The 18,726-nt window shown below is 41.9% G+C and overlaps 1 protein-coding gene across 1 annotated transcript; it reads left to right on the forward strand.

Moving 5' to 3' along the window:
- Window positions 1-14,028: 14,028 nt before the first annotated feature.
- Window positions 14,029-16,756, forward strand: RTP1 (receptor transporter protein 1). Its single transcript, XM_036448652.2, has 2 exons — window positions 14,029-14,475; window positions 16,227-16,756. The coding sequence occupies exons 1-2, from the start codon at window positions 14,204-14,206 to the stop codon at window positions 16,744-16,746; spliced, it is 792 nt and encodes a 263-aa protein (XP_036304545.1). The 5' UTR covers window positions 14,029-14,203; the 3' UTR covers window positions 16,747-16,756.
- Window positions 16,757-18,726: the final 1,970 nt, after the last annotated feature.

The raw sequence follows: 18,726 nt of genomic DNA on the forward strand, positions 1-18,726 counted from the left end.
GTCTTGTTTGTTTTTGTTGTACAGTCCCCAAGAACCTTCTCAATATTTCCATCTACTTTTTCACTTTGGTGGCTACAAACATGGAGCCAGTTTTGTGGCCAGCCCTATAACACCTATATAGAAATAGATGAAATTCATTTGTGAACAAACTTTAGTCCTGGATTCATTGTTTATAGTTCTACTCTTTTTTTTTTTTTTTTTTTTTACCCTTTATTTATTTTTATTGATTAAATTTTTTTTGCATGAAATTTCCAAACCTACTTAAAAGTAAAGAGAATAATACAAAAAGCCTCCATACTAGTATATCTATCCCCCAGACTTAAATTATCAAGATTTTGCTATATTTACATAATTCATTCCTTTTATGTCATTGTTGATGGCTGGAGAATTTTGAAGCAAGTACTAAATACCATGCCATTTAACCTTTATATATTTAAGTGTGCATCTCTGAAAATTTGGACTATACTTAAAAATCCACAATGACATTATCAAATCTAACAAAATTCTTAATTCCTCAAGACTCATCTAACTCAGTCCATAATCAAATCAAAGACATATTATCTCAAATATGTTTTAATAGCCAATTTGATTTTATCAGTATCCATAGAAGGTCACACATCACGTTTGGTTGTACATCTCAATTCTCTTTTAATTTATAACTAGTGGCCCTGTGCACAGTTTTGTGCACATTGAAAGAAAATCAATTAGAAAAAATATTTTAATATTGCTATATGCCTTTTCTCTATAATAGAAGTGTCAACCAAATTCATGATTGACAATGACAGATGGAAACACACACATGCAATTGGTGCCAGCGAGACCTTTATATGTATCATGCATGTGTGAGTCAACCTAGCCTTTTATAGATATAGAATAATCTTGCTTAATTAGACCTGCTTTCTGATTTAACTAAACTTTTCCCAGCCCAGTGAAGCACCCCAACTTCTCTTTCAGGTAATCGTCAGCAACACAGCAGTAAATAACATGAAACAGATTATTATTGTAGATCATGCAGGGAGAACAAAGGGTGACATATTTAACTTCAGTAGTTTCTCACTGCATATTCTATGCAGTGAGAAAACCTGAAGTCATTTTCAAGGTCCACAATTTCTTACTTCTTTTCAGTGGGGTCAAGTTTCTAAGGTTTTCAAATCTCCATTTTCTGGCTAATGAAAATAAAATAGGATTCCACTGAGACTCCTATCTACTTACTCCAGGACTTCCGTCAGGATCAAATGTGATGAGGCATGGGAAAGACTTCACATACATTTGGTTAAAGTGTAAATGTTTCCACTTGGCTATAAAGCAAGTTGTGTTCCTGAGCTGAAGAAACTGCAAGAAGCCTATCTGCTAGGAAGAGGAAGCCAAGCATTGCCATGTGACGTCATTACCCTGTACCCACCGTGACCATTTCTAGGCTGGGCTGGGTTGTGGGTCACGTTTTGTGCTCTGGGGTCTTGACAGCATTGGCTGAGATTTGGTGGAGTGTCACTCCAGGGTGGTGGCAGGGCCTGTGTACCACTTATGGGTGCCAGATCTCTGGTGCTGTTTCTCTGTAAATGGCCAGGGTGTGTCATGGCTGCTCCTGCTTTGAGTGTCTGCCTTCCTGGTGGTTAGTGTTCATCATAGCAACTGTTCAGATGGTCGGACACTTAGCATATTAGCCTTTTATATATATAGATAGTTCCCCTCTCCCTCATTTTTTCTTTCTATTTATTTATTTGAGGCAAAAATCCTGTATTTTAATTTATTTTTTTATTCCTTGCCTGAAGATATTCTTTTCCATTGATTTTCAGAGGGAGTGAAAAGGAAGGAGTGAAGGAAAGAAAGAGAGGAGGAGATGGAGAGAGAGAGAGAAAAAAAGAGAGATACGCATTGATGTCAGAGACACACATCTATTGGTTGCCTCCTACACTTGCCCCTACTGGGGTTGGGGATTGAACTTGAAACCCAGGTATGTGCCCTTGATCAGGATCAAAACCTCAACTCTTCAGTGCACAGGCCAACACTAACCACTGAGCCATGCCAACCAGGACAAAAATTCCTGTTTCTTATAGAATTTCCCACCTTTTTGACTTTGCTGATAGCATCCTGTGGTGTTGTTTAAGACATTCCTCCATACCCTGTATTTTCTCTAGATTATCTAGAGGCCTTGTCTGATTCAGACTTAATTTTTTGTTATGAGTATTTCATAGTCAGTGTTGTACAATGACTTTGGCATTATATCAGGAGGCACAGAATTTCTAGCTGTTTTTCTTTTCCTGATTGAACCACCCTGTTTCTTCCTTTCCTGATAGGCAAAACTGTTCTTTCTTTCTTTCTTTCTTCTTCTTCTTCTTCTTCTTCTTCTTCTTCTTCTTCTTCTTCTTCTTCTTCCTTCCAGTTATTTTAAATATATGTAAATATTTATCTCCCATGCTTAGATAAAAGGTAGCAAGCTGTATATACATTTCTGATTTTCAGTTGTTTTATTTATTTTTTCTTTTTTTAAGTTAAGAGTATACACTGGTGATTACTCTATAACAGCTTACAGAGACGACCCCATACCTTTGTTCAGCAACACAGTTCTCCCCTGGGAGGATGTTCCATATATTATTCCTCTAGCACCCTACTGATCAGCATTTAGATTGTTTTCAGTCTTTGGTTACTGCAAATCGCATTGCAATGAACAGCTTTTTGTGTATACCATTTATATTGTTGCCAGTGTATTTTAGGCAATATATTTTTAAACATGAGATTGCTGTATTGAATGAAAATGCTATATTATTTCATTACATCTTTTTGGCTGTTTAAAGGAAAGCATATATATATATATATATATATATATATTTATTGTTTGAAGTATTACAAATAGTAGTACATATGTCTCCTTCCCCCCGCCCCCATTGACTTCCTCACTGCTTCCCCTTCCCCTAGTACATGCCCTCACCTGCCCTGCCCCAACCTTCCCTGCCTTCCCACTGTAGTTTAACAATCTGTTCAATGCTTCTTTGCCTCTGAATCTATTCCCCCCCCATTTCTTTTCTTTAAAAAATCTTGCCTCTGCAGACTAGAAATAAACATATAATAATAAAAAAATGTTTGAGTCCCAATTTCAATGTCCAACAGTTCTGAGTCCCCGTTTCAATGTCAAACAGTTCCTTATGTGTACATGTTTATATTTTACATAACTTTGAAAGCTACTTTACACTATTTTTCAAGAAAGTTGGGGCATACATTTATTTTATTATTATGATAATGCTTTATGAGACATCAAATAAAATAAATTTATGTTTGTGCCTTTATCATTCATATGCATAAGACTCTGTGGTAAAAATGTATTAATCAGGAATTATCCACCTACTTTCTTCTCACTCCAGCCCACCAAAGTGAACATAATAATGCCAGGTCACCCTTCCCCAACTCTCCCTGGTGCTTCCCCATCCCTCGCATTATAAAACAGAGAAAAATGACCTAGGGAGGAGGTAGAAGGGTAAGAAGTGAGGGAACCAAGTCCACAGAGGCAACCTGCTAGAGAGATGGAGGTAGCAAATGGGAGGTCCCAGAGGGCACAGAGTAGAAAACAGATGGGAGAACCCAGAAAATGAGAAATGTTGCTGCAGCTTGTGACTTTGAAACTTTTTTCTTCTCTAGGAGAAGTGAATAAATTTCCTCTTAATTATTTGTTTGGCTCTTGTTGTATTCATCTGGCACATAACACTTGTAGAGTGGACTTACAGTGTCAAGATTGCATAATGTGAATACCTAATGTGTTACAGTTAGTGCTAGTTTAAGATTTAACTCAGCTGTCAGCGTGAAGTCAGTTATGTATGAATTAATATATATGTACCATCCTAGGTACTAAATGAAGCCCATCCATGTACCTACAGCATAAGTATGTCCCTTTCTAAATATAAGACTAGGCTGAGTCATGCTAGATGTCCACTACATCCTAATGTTCAAATCCAGGTCTTCCGGAATGAAACTATATGAATCACTTGCAAAATTCCTGAAGAAGAAAAAAACAACAAAATAGAAACAGAAAATAAAGGCTGACTCTACAAATAGCCAACGTATTGGCTAAACAGAAATTTTTCAAGTGTGGCCATCATCTGAAAAGAAACTGAGGTTGGGCTGCCCTTGGCTAAAGCTTGAGGAGCATCCACTTTTACCCTGCACAGGATTACCTCCTAGGAAAGACATCTTCTGGGTTTGGTCCCAGGTGGTTTGAGGGCTGACTGGAAACCCATTCCCTGGGGGTGATGCTTTGTAATCTCTATTTAGTTGATCGCTGAATCCTGGGCCTGAATTCAGGATTCTTTCCTCCAGAGAGGTCCTATTTGCAGTAACTTGGGGAACTTACAGATCTACTTCCCACCAAAATGTGCAAAAACACACCAAGGACACAATTACCATAGCATTAGGGAAATAAAGATGGTGTGGGCCATTTGCCAGCATCTGGGAAATGTTCTACTAAGTGAGATGTAAGGAGGTTCAAAATAAACCTTTCACTTTGAATCAGAACGACAAAGCTAGTCATGATGATGTTGGAAAGCAAATTTGATATTCCCCTCCCTCCTGTCCCGTCTCCAGGCTATGTCAACCCCCTCCCCCATCTCTAAGTCACCATATCCACTGGACACAGCAATTCCCTGAGTGGGAGAAAGAGTCTGTGTTAGTTTCTTCCTGGCATAAGATATAAAAAATAGCCAGGCAGAGAAGGAGTCTGAGGAGGAGCACTCAGAGGCTTAGGTTTCTGAGATAATGCTGTCCTCCTCCTTCCCTGCATTAGCCTTGTTGTGACCACAGAGGTAACAGAGAACTAGAAAGTCAACAATTGTGTGTGTGTTTGCGTGTGTGTGTGTGTGTGTGTGTGTGTGTGAGACAGGGGTACTGAGGAACTCAGGAGAGCCAGCAAGGAATAGGTTTTCATGTGGTTTGGAAGAAAGAAAAAGAAAAAGATTTTAGAGGGATGGTTGCTTTAGTAGGTGAGAAATGGATTGATGAAAAGTTAAGTTTAGGACAATTTGTTTTGTGTAATATAATGTAATTCCCCATCTAGCACTTCTCTGAAAGATGCCAATAAAATATAAATTATTTTTCAATATTTTTTGGATTTTGCTTCTTTTTGTTGTGGCTCTGTAATGAATGGCCAATAATATCTCCTTTTCATAGTCACACAAATGGGCAGTGAGAGAAGTGAAGGGTTCCTTCCCAGTCTGGGTGATCTATTCCTGCTATGTTTCCATAGGACAACCACCAGGCTCTGGGGTGATCTGAACGAGAGGAACCCAGGCCACTATCTGCTGGAAAATATTGAGCATCTTCTTTCAAATTTGAGCAAATAGAAAAAAATACACAAACCAAACCAAATCAAGCCAGTTAAAATAAAATCAAGTCACAAAAAAAGCATAGGACCACTCTAAAGGTATAAAGGAAGTACAAACTTAAAGAGGGCACTATATGAATTAAAATCATGTGTTAAGAATCTTCCCTTCTTTTGTCTCCAGCTGTTTCTTCCTTTTTGTGGCTTCCTTATCTCTCTGAGTCTTTCACTGTTCCATACACTTTCAATCCTCTTTCATCCCCTCTACTTGCCCTCCCTCCCTTTTTTCCTTCTTCTTTATCTTATTTCCCTATTTTCCCTTTGTCTCTTTCAGTTAATGGTTCCTACTAAGGATGACATAGTTGACTTCGTTAAATCTTCCCCTCATTCTCCATCCCGTTCATGGAGGGTGTGTTAGGTTCTAATGTTCCAAATCCCCTCAGGCTCTGGGACTCCCAGGGAAGTTTCTCTTCCTTGAAGCTTCCTCCCTTTGACTTCATGTCTTACATTCCATTCCCTTGGTCCCATGTTCACTTGTTGAAGATTGTTAAGGAAGGCAAGATGCACCAAGTGTGTGGCAGCAGTGATGTCCTGTGTAGTTTAAGGATGCCCTTTAGAGTGAGTTTCCTGGAAACATGCTCTGAGCTGGAGAGTTGTATGCAGAATTTACTGAAAAGCACTCTCAAGGGTTACACCTGCAGGGAGGGGAAGATAGCAGAATTGGCCAAGCAAGAAACTGTCACATGCAATGTTGTTTCACCTAAGAATCAGCTGATACTGTGGGGAGTTCTTCACAGAGATAGCCCATCAGAGTTATCCCAATTTGGTTGTGAAGGGCAATTCCCAGTGAGCCATTAGCATGCCTAGTATTCCCAACTAAGGAATGAAGGCATCTGTAGACAGGAGGAAATCAGGATGGCGATCTGGCATGGTATCAGAAGATGTACACAATATGGGTATTCTATCTTCACCCACACAATCATCTGCATTCTGCAGCCACAGTGATGAATGAGACAGAGGGAAGTCAGATGTGGGTTTGGCCTTCATACAAAGTATGAAGAGATAATGATCCAACAATAAAGGAATAAGCAGGGGAGATATCCTCAGCAGAGAATCTAAGGAGGCTCGTTGGGGAGGTATCTTTAAACTGGGCATAAGATGAAGGCCAGTTTTGATATGTAGGGATGAGGGACAGGGCAACAAGAATATAGAAAGTGGGAGACATTTTGAAGTACTTTAAAGTCTGTTCAGGTCTTCAAGCCCCAGAGCATTGTGATTAAAGTAGTCCTGATTTCCCAAAGTAAATGTTTTTTAAAGACTTGGGATAAAGTATAGAGTGAATTGAATGAAGTGGTACAGAAGTCCAAAGGATCTTACCGTGGAGATGTTTTCATGTGTTAATACCTCAAAGATGGTAAGGAGCTGTAGGTGTGCAGGTGTTCCCTGGAGACTTCAGCATTCTGTATTTAATTAAAGTTTAGTCACAGGACATTTTGGAGGCTTGTGCCTTGAAATGAGGGATGGGAAAGCTCTAAAGACTGTAATAGCTGCTGCCTCTAAGTATCTGAAGGGTGTTATAAAATGGGGTAGGGGTGCAGGTGGTATAACACAAAATTAACATGGGTCCAGATGACAAACCCAGGATCACTGTAGGAATGAAACAGAAAAACAGAGGACTCGGCTCATTGAAACAGTTTGATAAAAGACGGTGTTTGTCAAAATCAGGCAGGTTATGAAGTAGCGAGTTGATTATAGGAGGAGATATTCAAGAAAAAGTTGGAAATGTGAACAAGAGTAGAGAGAATGTTCTTTCTTTGGGATTGACAGTTGATCCAGAGATGATACAATATTTACTATGTACCAAATACTATCCTAAGTACTCTACACATATTATCTCATTTATTTTGTTCACTTTACAGATAGGAAGTTGAGAGTTAGGGAGATTATGTCATCTAGTCCATTGTCACACAACCAGAAAGTGGTAAAGCCAAGATTTGAATGCAGACAGACTGATTCCAGAATCCAGTCTTCATCTCTCATGGGTGTCTGAACCTGTGCACAGCAGGTGTGACCTGAGACAGTCAGTAGAAAGAGCCTAGAAGTAACACTGATGGACTCTAATGTGTTAGCAAATGCCCCCTCAACTTGATGAGTTAGTTAGTAATCTATTACATGTCTACAGACACTATTACCCAAGGGAAACATCACTCCTTCTTACCTCAGAGCAGGAGTGAGATAATCAAGCCCTTGACAATCTCTAAGTGGTAGGTTACTCAACATGTAGAGAGTAAGTTTTCAGGTGTGTTTCTTTGCTTGTGTTCCTATCAAGAATTTAGTGTTGATTTCTGCTAACAACATTTGGATGGACACTCAGCAGTGGATTTAGAAAATACCCCATTTACCACTGTAATATTCTGTGGAGCATTGCTTCTGACCAGAAGTTCATCTATATATATAAAAGCCTAAGTGGCCAACCCACCAAACGATGTGCACTGAGCACCAGAGAACAGATGCTCAATGTGGGAGCTGCCCCCTGGTGGTCAGTGTGATCCCACAGCCAACATCCTGCAGTTGGCCAACCTCCTGTAGTCCCTCCCCCTGGCCAGCCAGCACCCCCAATTGGCTCCAATTGCTGGCCAGGCCAAGGGACTCTATCCGTGCACAAATTTGTGCATCAGGCTTCTAGTTTTAATATATTTTTATTGATTTCAGAGAGGAAGGGAGAGGGAGAGAGAGATAGAAACATCAATGATGAGAGAGAATCCTTGTTCTGCCTCCTAACCATTCCCTACTGGGTATTGAGCTTGTAACCCAGGCATGTGCCTTTGACTGGAATTGAACCCAGGACCCTTCAGTCCAAAGGCTGACACTCTATCCACTGAGCCAAACCAGCTAAGGCCAGGAGTTCATTTTAAAGCAAATTAAGTCTGGAAATGAGCTCATGCTCATAGAACTCATTTGTCTCATTATATCCTCTATTACCCTGAAGCATCTGGCCTGATTGAACAGCAGGATGCCTTTGGACAACTATGGTATAGAGCCATCTAGGTAATGGCACTTTGCAGGGTTGTGTTAATGTTCTCCAGGATAAGCATATGCTCTGATTTAGCAACCATGATTTGGTGCTGCTTTTCCCAGCTCCAGGAATGAAGAGGTAGAAAATCTCTCTCAAAATTATCTCTAAAATACATCAGTTATTTTATTTTTATTCTTTGCTTCCTATCTCCACAACTTTGAACTCTGCTGGCTTAGAGGTCTTGGTTCCCAAGGGAGGAATGTTTCCACCATGGGACAAAACAATGGTTCCATTAAAGTGGAAATTGAAACTATTATCTGGGCTCTTTGATCCCTAAACTAGTGGAGGGGGGGGGGGGAAGGGGAAGGAGGAAGCTGACTGCTCAGGCTCAGCAAGGGTGGGACATGTTGAGAAGGAAAATCCTCTGTTGTGGAATTGTTAGGCACATTTAGATTTTTGGTTCTCTGGGCACCGAATGTCAAACTTCCAGTCATTGACCCAGTCCCCAAATATACTCCTCTCCCTTCCAAAATGTCCCTTAGGGTTTTAGAATTGCACCTATTGAGAATCACTTTTCATTAGTGCATTATTTCAAGAATGGTAATGTTAAAATGTTTACAGCATTTTGATAAACAGTAATAAAATAATAAGCTTTACAAAATATTTCTTATTGAGCCAAACAACAAATTAGAGACATGGTTTCCTTTAATTTTTTTCCCCCACTCTATTTTCTAGTTGGAATTTAGTTTTAAACCACTTTGTGAATTTAAACTATTCATAGCATGAACTTTAAATTGGTTAAGGTGAGGCCATTGATATCTATCTAGACTGGCAATCTCAAAAGTGGGCATGAGAGTTTGATAGAGAGCAAGTTACAATATCATAGGATTATTTGTCTTGATAAAAAAATTATTTTATTAGATAAAACATTCTGTTATATAGAAGGATGCATTACATTGGCCTTTGCATAGCAAGCTCAGGCTCTAAGCTTAATTTGTGCCAATGGGGATTGCATCAGTTGGTTGCACACACACAACCCTGGCAATTCTTGCTTTCAGTGTTCTTGTTTTTCATCATAATGTTTATTGTAGCAACAGATGCAAAATACTTCTAGAGAATTTGTTCCTGGTGCTGGGTAATACACTCTAGCTCCAGGACAAGATCTTCTCTCAGCTTCACACACTTTCTGGGAATGTCCTCAGCCTCCATTCTCACCATGGCCCATGGCTGCAACCTGAGACTCTCTCATCATACTTCTGAGGCTGATTAAGTCACTTTACTTCTGTGGGCTCTGTCTTAATTCAGAGGCAAGAATACTGACTTGAAGACTAAAAAATTTAATGAACTTAAAATCCTTTCCAGTGTTAGCATTCAGTGGCTCTGATTTTTAAAAAAATATGTTTTTATTGATTTCAGAGAGAGAAAGGGAGATGTGAGAGAGATAGAAATATGAAAGAGAAAGAAACATACACCCCCTCCTGGGAATTGGGCCCAAAACCTGGGCATGTGTCCTGACCAGGAATAGAATTGGAGACCTCCTGGTGCATGGGATGATGCCCAACCAACTAAGACACATCAGCCAGGCCAGTGGTTCTGATTTAATTTCTGTCTGACTTACTGTGTCCAGTATAAAGCTAATAAAGTGACACTTCTCCACTTTTTAACTATGTAACAGCCCTCAAGGAGATAGATCCCAACTCCAGGCACTGCCTATAATACTGTGCTGCCCTCCATCCAGTGGCTTTCATCCTACCTTCTGCCTCAAAGGATTCCAGTTTCTAAGTATAAAGCTCTTTCAATCCACATATAGCCACAGTCAGAGGGAACCTCAGCGTTACCATCCACTCTAATTTTTCATTGAACCAATGGACAAACTGAGGCCAAAAGAAATGACTTGCTGAAGGTCACTGAGCCAGCCAGTATTAGAGCTGAAATATATATTTACAGATGCACTGGTATATGAAATTCATGCACTTTGTGTGTGTGGCCTGTGCCCTCTCATAGTCTGGGAGTCCTTGGGGGATGGCAATTGCCATGTAGGTGGAAGAAACTCACGCCATCACCTCTGCACTCACCAGCAGTGAGCCCTAATTCTGGCTGAGTGGCTCTCCCCCTGTGGGAGCACGCTGACCACCAGGGTACAGCTCCTGCATTGAGCATCTGTGCCCTGGTGTCAGTGTACATCATAGTGACCAGTCATTCTGTTGTTTGGTCGATTTGCATATTAACCTTCTATTATATAGGATGTATCTTGACTTCCAGTTCAGTGCTCTTTCCTTTGAACCAGGGCACCTGCCATCAAATGATTATGGCTTTGCAGGAATGGTGTACATAGCAATAGCTTTATGCACTATATTTTCTTTTTTTTGTTGTTGTAAAATTTTATTTCCATCAGAAATGTTGTATTTATAACTTTATTGGTATGTACATGTATATAAATTATAATACTTTACCACATATAATATTTTTTGTTGTTTAACCTTTAATTTAGCCTTTTTCCTCCTAACAATTTCCAAGTTACACGTAGTTTCAAATTTGTAAGTTAACCTCCTTACCACTGACATAATTCTTTTGTCTTTGTTACTTTTTTAGAAGTTTCCACAAATAACAGTAATTTGTAGAGAATATTAAGAAGTAATCATGAATAGCAAAGACTTTGTAGTTCTTCCATGGGGAAAACCTGGACATTCTGTGAAGCTAAAATATAAGTAAGTTATGCACTATATTTTCTTTGGTAATATTTCACATTGAATTTTTTTTTCAGCTCTAAAATATTTACACTGGACATCAGGAATTTGTGGACCTGTTGCTTCATAGGTTCAGCAGCAGAGGTGGTCTTTTAGTAGGAACAGGGAGCCTGGCTAGTCAAATATACCTCATCCTCTTCCTGGGGGCTGTGGCCTCAGTGTGGCCTAGTGAACCATTTGCTGAACAAATATAATTTTTAATTCTCAGAATATGAATGAAATGACCATATTCAGCTGATGAGAAAGTAGAAAGACATTTATTTAAAAAATGTTTTTAGATTCCATGCGGGCAGTGCAGTAATTAAGCTGGGGCTTTGGAGACAGTAATGTAGTTTCAAATCCCAGTTCCATTAACTATTAGCTGTGGAATTTTGGGCAAGTTATCTAACCTTTCTCCTTAACTTACATATGTGCAAAATGGAGCTGCAACTTATTACCTAACTCTAGAGCAGTAGTTCTCAACCTTTCTAATGCCACGACCCTTTAATATACTTCCTCATGTTGTGGAGACCCCCAACCATAAAATTATTATTATTATTATTATTATTATTATATATATTTTATTGATTTTTTACAGAGAGGAAGGGAGAGAGATAGAGAGTTAGAAACATAGATGAGAGAGAGTCATTCATCAGCTGCCTCTTGCACACCCCCTACTGGGGATGTGCCCACAACCAAGGTACATGCCCTTGACCGGAATCAAACCTGGGACTCTTCAGTCTGCAAGCTGACACTCTATCCACTGAGCCAAACCAGTTTTGGCCATAAAATTATTATTTTTTTTTGCTACTTTATAACTGTAATTTTGCTACTATTAATGAATCATAATGTAAATATCTGTGTTTTCCAATGATCTTAGGTGACCCTGCTAACAGTTCTCAACCTGTGGGTCACGACACCCTACAGGGCAAACCAGCTGGCCCCACCCATGCACCAAGCCTCTATCCTATCTAATAAAAGAGTAATATGCAGATTGACCATCACTCCAACACACAAAATGGCTGTCCCCATTTGGTCAAAGATCCTGCCCCCATGTAGACACACGATGGCCACCTCAAGATGGCCAGCAGGAGAGGGCTGTTGCGAGGGACCAGGCCTGCAAGGAAGGGCAGTTGGAGGCGATCAAGCCTGCAGGGGAGGGTAGTTAGAGGTGACCAGGCCAGCAGAGGAGGGAAGCTGGGGGCAAACAGGCCAGCAGGGGATCAGTTAGACATCAATCAGGCTGGCAGGAGAGTGGTTAGGGGGTGATTAGGCTGGCAGGAAGAAGCAGTTAGGTGCAATCAGGAAGGTAGGCAGGCGAACAGTTGGGAGCCAGCAGTACTGGATTGTAAAAGGGATGTCCGACAGCCCGTATGGGAGGATTGGGCCTAAACAGGCAGTCAGACATCCCTTGAAGAGTCCCAGATTGGAGAGGGTGCACACAGGTCTGAGGGACTCCGAGCCTCTAGTTGCATATATTAGCATATCTACCTAGCAAGATATAAGGGAATTACAAACAAAACAAAACAAAAAACTTCCTTCCCCCAAAATATCCCCCAGGCAAGTAATTCCAGAGCTCTGGCTTTTAATCCTATAGTTACCATTTTATAATTACCCATTGCTAAGATGAATAAGCTAAGGCTAAAATAAAGGACATCAAGGAGTCAAATATTCATACAAAGATAGGGTGAGCATTTGGAAGATAATCTTCAGTACCAGATGGGAGATTAAACTCATCACTAAACTTCAGGACCTAAGGGCTGTCCATAGACATACTGTTTGAAGAGTCTGCTCAGATTCGTCTAGCCACAGAAAGCTTTTACAGAAAGTAAAGGAATGTGTATTTTGGCTGCAGGAAGCATTGTTTCTGATTCCTGGAATGCAGGTCCATGAGCTTCATCAGTAAGTTTTATACAAATAGGTAGCAAGAGTGTAATTGTGAGAGATTAATATAATGTATGCCCCCAAATAGAGGACTGGCTAGACAAGTTATGCTCAATTACATAACAGAACTTAGGTAGCCTACAAGATAGAATACTATTAAGGGCCTAGAAAAATATTCATGATATATTGTTATTTAAAAAAATAGATCACAGTGTGGTACATGATATGTACAATGTGTGTATATATTTTATATACACATACATGCATACACATATACATGTACAGACAATGGCAAGGTGTATATATCATAAATGTTAATGTTGATAATCTTTAATATGGGTATTAGGAAGAGTCTCACTTTTGCCTTATTTTATCTCTATTTTCCAATTTTTTTCTAGAATAAATCTGTATGACTTTTATAAAGGAAAAATAATTTATTGGAAACTAGCAGGAGGGGCACCTATAGTAAAGGCTGCTTTTTCTGTGGATATTGTGTTCCTCCTTCTATAGTGAAGTTGAAAATCCTCTTTTCCACTCCGCCCCGCTGATGCAATGGCTCCCACCTGTGTGCACAGGGCTGCTCTTGTAAATGTTGTATAGCACAGATCCTGTTGCATTCTGGTTAGTGAGTACATACTCAATTACAAACACCTGGCTGAGAGCCTGCCACATGGGTATGTTTAAAATGAATAAATTAATACATTTGTAGGGGCTTAATTACTTGGATTTGGATAGGAGCTCTACCAAGTATAAGCTAGGTAAGGCCCAGGCTCCCAATCTGTACAGCAGCAATAAAAACTGTGGGTCAAGTTACCTCCACTAATTTTTATAAATGGCAAAGTCTTGGTCACAGGATGGGTGGAGGTATAGAGAGAGTTTATTATTGCTGCATCTATTAACAGGTTTAATCTTCTCATCCCTTATTTCTCTTAGGCTCCCTAAGGCATCATGGTTACCATAGCAGCCATATGCTGATGATGTCTCCAGGGACAGCAAGGTGAAGCTGAGCTGGCTCACAGGTCCTCATCTCTGCATGCCCTTTGCAGGCCAGAGTGAGATGCTCTGAAGCTCAGCCCCTTTCAGGACCCCTATTCTATCTTGGGTGACTTAGACACACAAATCCTGCATTCACAGCCTCAGGGCCCTGAAACATCCTTCCAGAGACTTCCTTCTCCCCAAGCTCTATCTCTGGGGCCCTGCCGGGTTGCCTTGGAAACAGGTTCCATTGCGGACAAAGGAGGGAGCCAGGTCCTTCTTTCTTTGGTCCTGTAGATGAGGATTTTTAGACCGTGGAGACTGCGCTGCCCTACCCTGCACCTGCCCTCACTCTCCGTGTTCTCACTCAGGTGCAGCTTGCCCTCGCTTACCACTGACGAGACCATGTGTAAAAGCGTGACCACAGGTGAATGGAAGAAAGCCTTCTATGAGAAGATGGAGGTGGCAAAGCCGGCTGACAGCTGGGATCTCATTATAGACCCCAACCTCAAGCACAATGTGCTGGCCCCTGGCTGGAAGCAGTACCTGGAATTGCATGCCTCCGGCAGGTGAGTAATCTCATCGGTTAAGGGTCCTGCAGGCAGCCACTGGGACACCTTCCAGTAGAAACAGAGATATGGAGAAGCCAGGCACTAAGTAAGAGTCAGTCTCACTCTTGGGTCCATGTAGACTGGAGGCAGAGAAAGAGTCCCTAACTGGGAGTTGAGATACCTGAATTTGTTTCCCATTCTTCCAATGATCACCTGTGTAACCTTTCTTCTCCAAGCCCAAGTTTCCCCTTCTAGAAAAGAGGTGGAACATATTAATTAGTTCTGAACTCTGACATTTTACATACTTTTGAATATAGTCTGAAATGGTTAAGAGGAGGTGGACTTAAGGTCTATTGGGGGTCCTGGGACAGTTCTATTTCAACCTCTTTAATTCAGCTTGACTTAATATAAAATACTGAACACAAGAAGTGTGTAGAAACTGGGTCTACTCTTAGCTCCATGGCCCTTGAGCAGCTCAAATGCCATCTTGGACCTCACTTTCCCGTTTACAAAAGAAGGGGTTAGCCTAGATCCTTGTCTTGTGCTTCCTGGACCAGCAGCATCAAAATCACATTGGAACCTGTTAAAGATGAAGAACTTGAATTCTATTCTAAACCTACTGAATCAGAATCTTCATTTTGATAAAGGCCCCTAGGTATGTGAAATAATATTCAAGATTACTTTCCATCACTCTTGTCCATGGGTCTATTATATAAAAACTTATCTTTGGGACATAAAATAGGGAGACTAAGTGGGCAGTCTGAGAGTCAGAAGCAGGACCTTTCTTCCTGGCCTGGTTCAGTCTATTTAACTCAATTCAAGAACTTTCCATTGGGCACCTGCTATGTGCAGGGTACTGGCTCTTTTCCTAAGATTGCTTTCTTATTCTCTCTGCTTCAGAATAAAACAAAGAGTTAATTGGGTGATTTCTAAGGTCTTGACATTTTCTAATCCAAGTTTTGTAGTCTAGTCTGAAAGAGGGGAAAAAGTCCTCAAAGATATGAGTAAAAGAGAAGAGATGAGAATGAAAATGTGATGCTCCTCAATTAGCTGATGGAAAGGGTGCAAAGAGCTGGATATTTTCTGGGGGCACAAGAAGCTGGACACTTCCTGGCAGAGCCCAGGAGCTTCTTCAAAGACTTGGAAGGCTTGTGGGGCTAAGTGGAGAGGACTGTGGCTCCTCCAGTCTGGTGACCTGTGATCCCAGCTGGCCCCAGTGTGCTCATTCTGGGCCAGGATCGCTTGCACTTCCAGGCCTTGGGACACATTAATCCTGTCTCTGGCTGGAGGCTGAGAAGTGATAATAATATTATTTTCTCCTGACTTAGGTCTAGCCTTTTCACTGTCAATGTTGACAGGTAAGAATGTGCGGATAGATCGTGTGATTCCTATTTGATGCAGTGTGCCTCCAGTCATCTAGTGCCCTTGCATGTTTTACAGAGGAGGAAAGGTGCCAAAACCAAAGCCCAAGGGCAAGGCCTGAGGGCACTGGGATGGAGAGAGCTGAGGCCTCCACAAAGCACCGCGGAGGTGGGCCTGAGTGACTGGCGGAGAGTTGTTGGATGCCAGGTGCATCCAAAGAGTGTGCTCTTGGCCTACCAGCACACACAAAGGGGCAGGCTGAGCAGCCACCTAGGAAAAGCTAATGACCCAAAGGATCACAAACACACTGCCTCCATGCTTTGCCTATTGACCCTCATCAATTTCCTATGGCTGTTTCCACTGTTTCCATTCCTTTCTCTCCTCCTACCTCTCTTCTATCCATGCAGGTTCCACTGCTCCTGGTGCTGGCACACCTGGCAGTCGCCCCACGTGGTCATCCTCTTCCACATGTACCTGGACCGGGCCCAGCGTGCGGGCTCGGTGCGCATGCGCGTCTTCAAGCAGCTCTGCTACGAGTGTGGCACGGCTCATCTGGACGAGTCCAGCATGCTGGAGGAGAACATTGAGAGCCTGGTGGACAACCTCATCACCAGCCTGCGCGAGCAGTGCTACGGTGAGCGTGGTGGCCACTACCGCATCCACGTGGCCAGCCGCCAAGACAACAGGAGGCACCGCAGTGAGTTCTGCGAGGCCTGCCAGGAGGGCATCGTGCACTGGAAGCCCAGCCAGAAGCTGCTGGAGGAGGAGGCGACCATCTACACTTTCAAGCCGGCACCCAGTCCCTCCAAACCGCAAGCTGAGACGGGTTCTGGCACCAATTTTTGCTCTATCCCCTGGTGCTTGTTTTGGGCCACGGTCTTGCTGCTGATCATCTACCTGCAATTCTCCTTCAGCAGCTCCGTCTAAAATTCCCATGGTGGGCCATGGGGCTAGTTTGAGGGGTGCAGAGAGATCTGGGTTGGGAGTGGGGTTAAGATCTAGCACTGGTGCTGCCACTGACTCAGCGGGTTCCTTGGACAGCTCACCCAGCTTTTCCATGTATAATATCATGGGTTTGGACTAGATAATTGGTTTTTCAAAATGAAACCCAGGGCCCCAAATTTCTGCATAGGTGACTTTTGGAATTGATAGGTAGATTGTATGTCTGGGTCATCCTGGAAAAACCATGCATCCTCCTCCTCCTATTGCTTTAATCAGAACAGTTTCATCTTGGAGTTCCATTAAAAATTTTGTATATATAAAAAAAGGCCAACTGCTTTTTTAAAAATATATATTTTATTGATTTTTTTACAGAGAGGAAGGGAGAGGGATAGAGAGCCAGAAACATAGATGAGAGAGAAATATCAGCTAGCTGCCTTCTGCACACTCCTTACTGGGGATGTGCCCACAACCGAGGTACGTATATGCCCTTGACCGGAATCAAACCTAGGACCCTTCAGTCCACAGGCCAACGCTCTATCCACTGAGCCAAACCAGTTTTGGCAAGGCTAACTGCTTTTAAAAAAAAGTTTGAAAACTATAGGACTAAATGATCTCCAAAGGCCTTTCCTCAGTGATGAGTGCATCCCTGTTTTCTTATTACCCCCTTCCCCAACACCATACCCTTCATATCTTCCACATCTGGAGCTGCAGCTTTAAATTACCCTCTACCTAATGTCTGAGCTTCACCCACAGCTCTGCCTCCATGCACACAGCAGAGGTTCCTTTAAAAGAGAGAGAGAGTTAGGCACTGAGTTGTCCTTTCACTATTGGGTCCCCAGGGTCCCTTGCTTCTCTTCTTCAGGCCCCCAGCTTCCCTCCACTCAGGGCAAATTCTGGGGTCTACCTGGCTCAGAGGTATTGCTTGGGGTGGAGTCCCATAAAGCTGGGCATCTGACCCAGTGTATTTGAACTGGCAGAGAGTTTAGGGGAGGTTTAGAAAGTAGAGTGGTAGAATCCCTAAGAAACAAATATAATGAATTTCCACTATAACAAAGGGTCTTTAGAGGGGACCAAGTCTGACAGATTCTCAGAAGTTCTGATGGTTGGAACATAAGATCAGGAATCTGGTCTCCTGGACTCTGCTGAAATCTTCACTGAGAGGTTTTACATTGGCCAAGCATGGGCCCTTTCCCCCCAAATCAACTACCTACCTAGAATAACAGGGATAGGGGTCATTAGTAAGAGAGGAAGCATCAAAGATGTGCCCATATACAAGTGCATAGATATGTGGATCTTACATCTATTTAAAATGGGATGCACTATAGTTTGGAGTGAAAGGAGAGAAGACTTCTGATGATAAGGCTACGGAGTGGGGTGGGTGAGAAAGGCAGAAATGAGAGGTGAGATGCCACCCTGCACTTTTGAGGTTCCTTGTTCAGCTCACCTCTCTCAATAACTTGACTCCATTATCTCCTTTCCCGTTGCTCCCCTTTTTAATGGAAAATAATCACCATCTATAGTGGTGAAGGGAAGAGATCCACATTAATAAAGATGGGATATCTTCAATCAGGCTTAGTAGTCATTAATGTGTGCTTCAGATTCACTGTACAGTCCCTGATCTGTAATGGACTGTTGTATATCTTCTATCCACTTTCTTTTCTGTGGTCCCCACATAAGGCTTTATCTCCCTCCAGCTTCAAGGTTTGGGCCAATGTGTCCATAGTCAAGAGGACACAGGAATTCCTTGGTCAGGAAACCAGTATAAGGTCAGTCCTATTTCTGCCCTTGCTCTAGTTCTAGTAACTGGCTGGTGACTTTGCGTCAGTCACACAGCATTCATTCCTTTGTTCAGATCACATATCCTGAGCACCTTCTATCGGGCAAGCCCTGAGTTGGGTGCTGGGATCCAATGGACACTAATGGATATTTGCTTATTACAAAAGTTCTCAGCCTTGTCTACACTTG

This window comes from Pipistrellus kuhlii, unplaced genomic scaffold, assembly GCF_014108245.1.
Source record: "Pipistrellus kuhlii isolate mPipKuh1 unplaced genomic scaffold, mPipKuh1.p scaffold_m20_p_2, whole genome shotgun sequence".
NCBI classification, from domain to species: Eukaryota; Metazoa; Chordata; class Mammalia; order Chiroptera; family Vespertilionidae; genus Pipistrellus; species Pipistrellus kuhlii.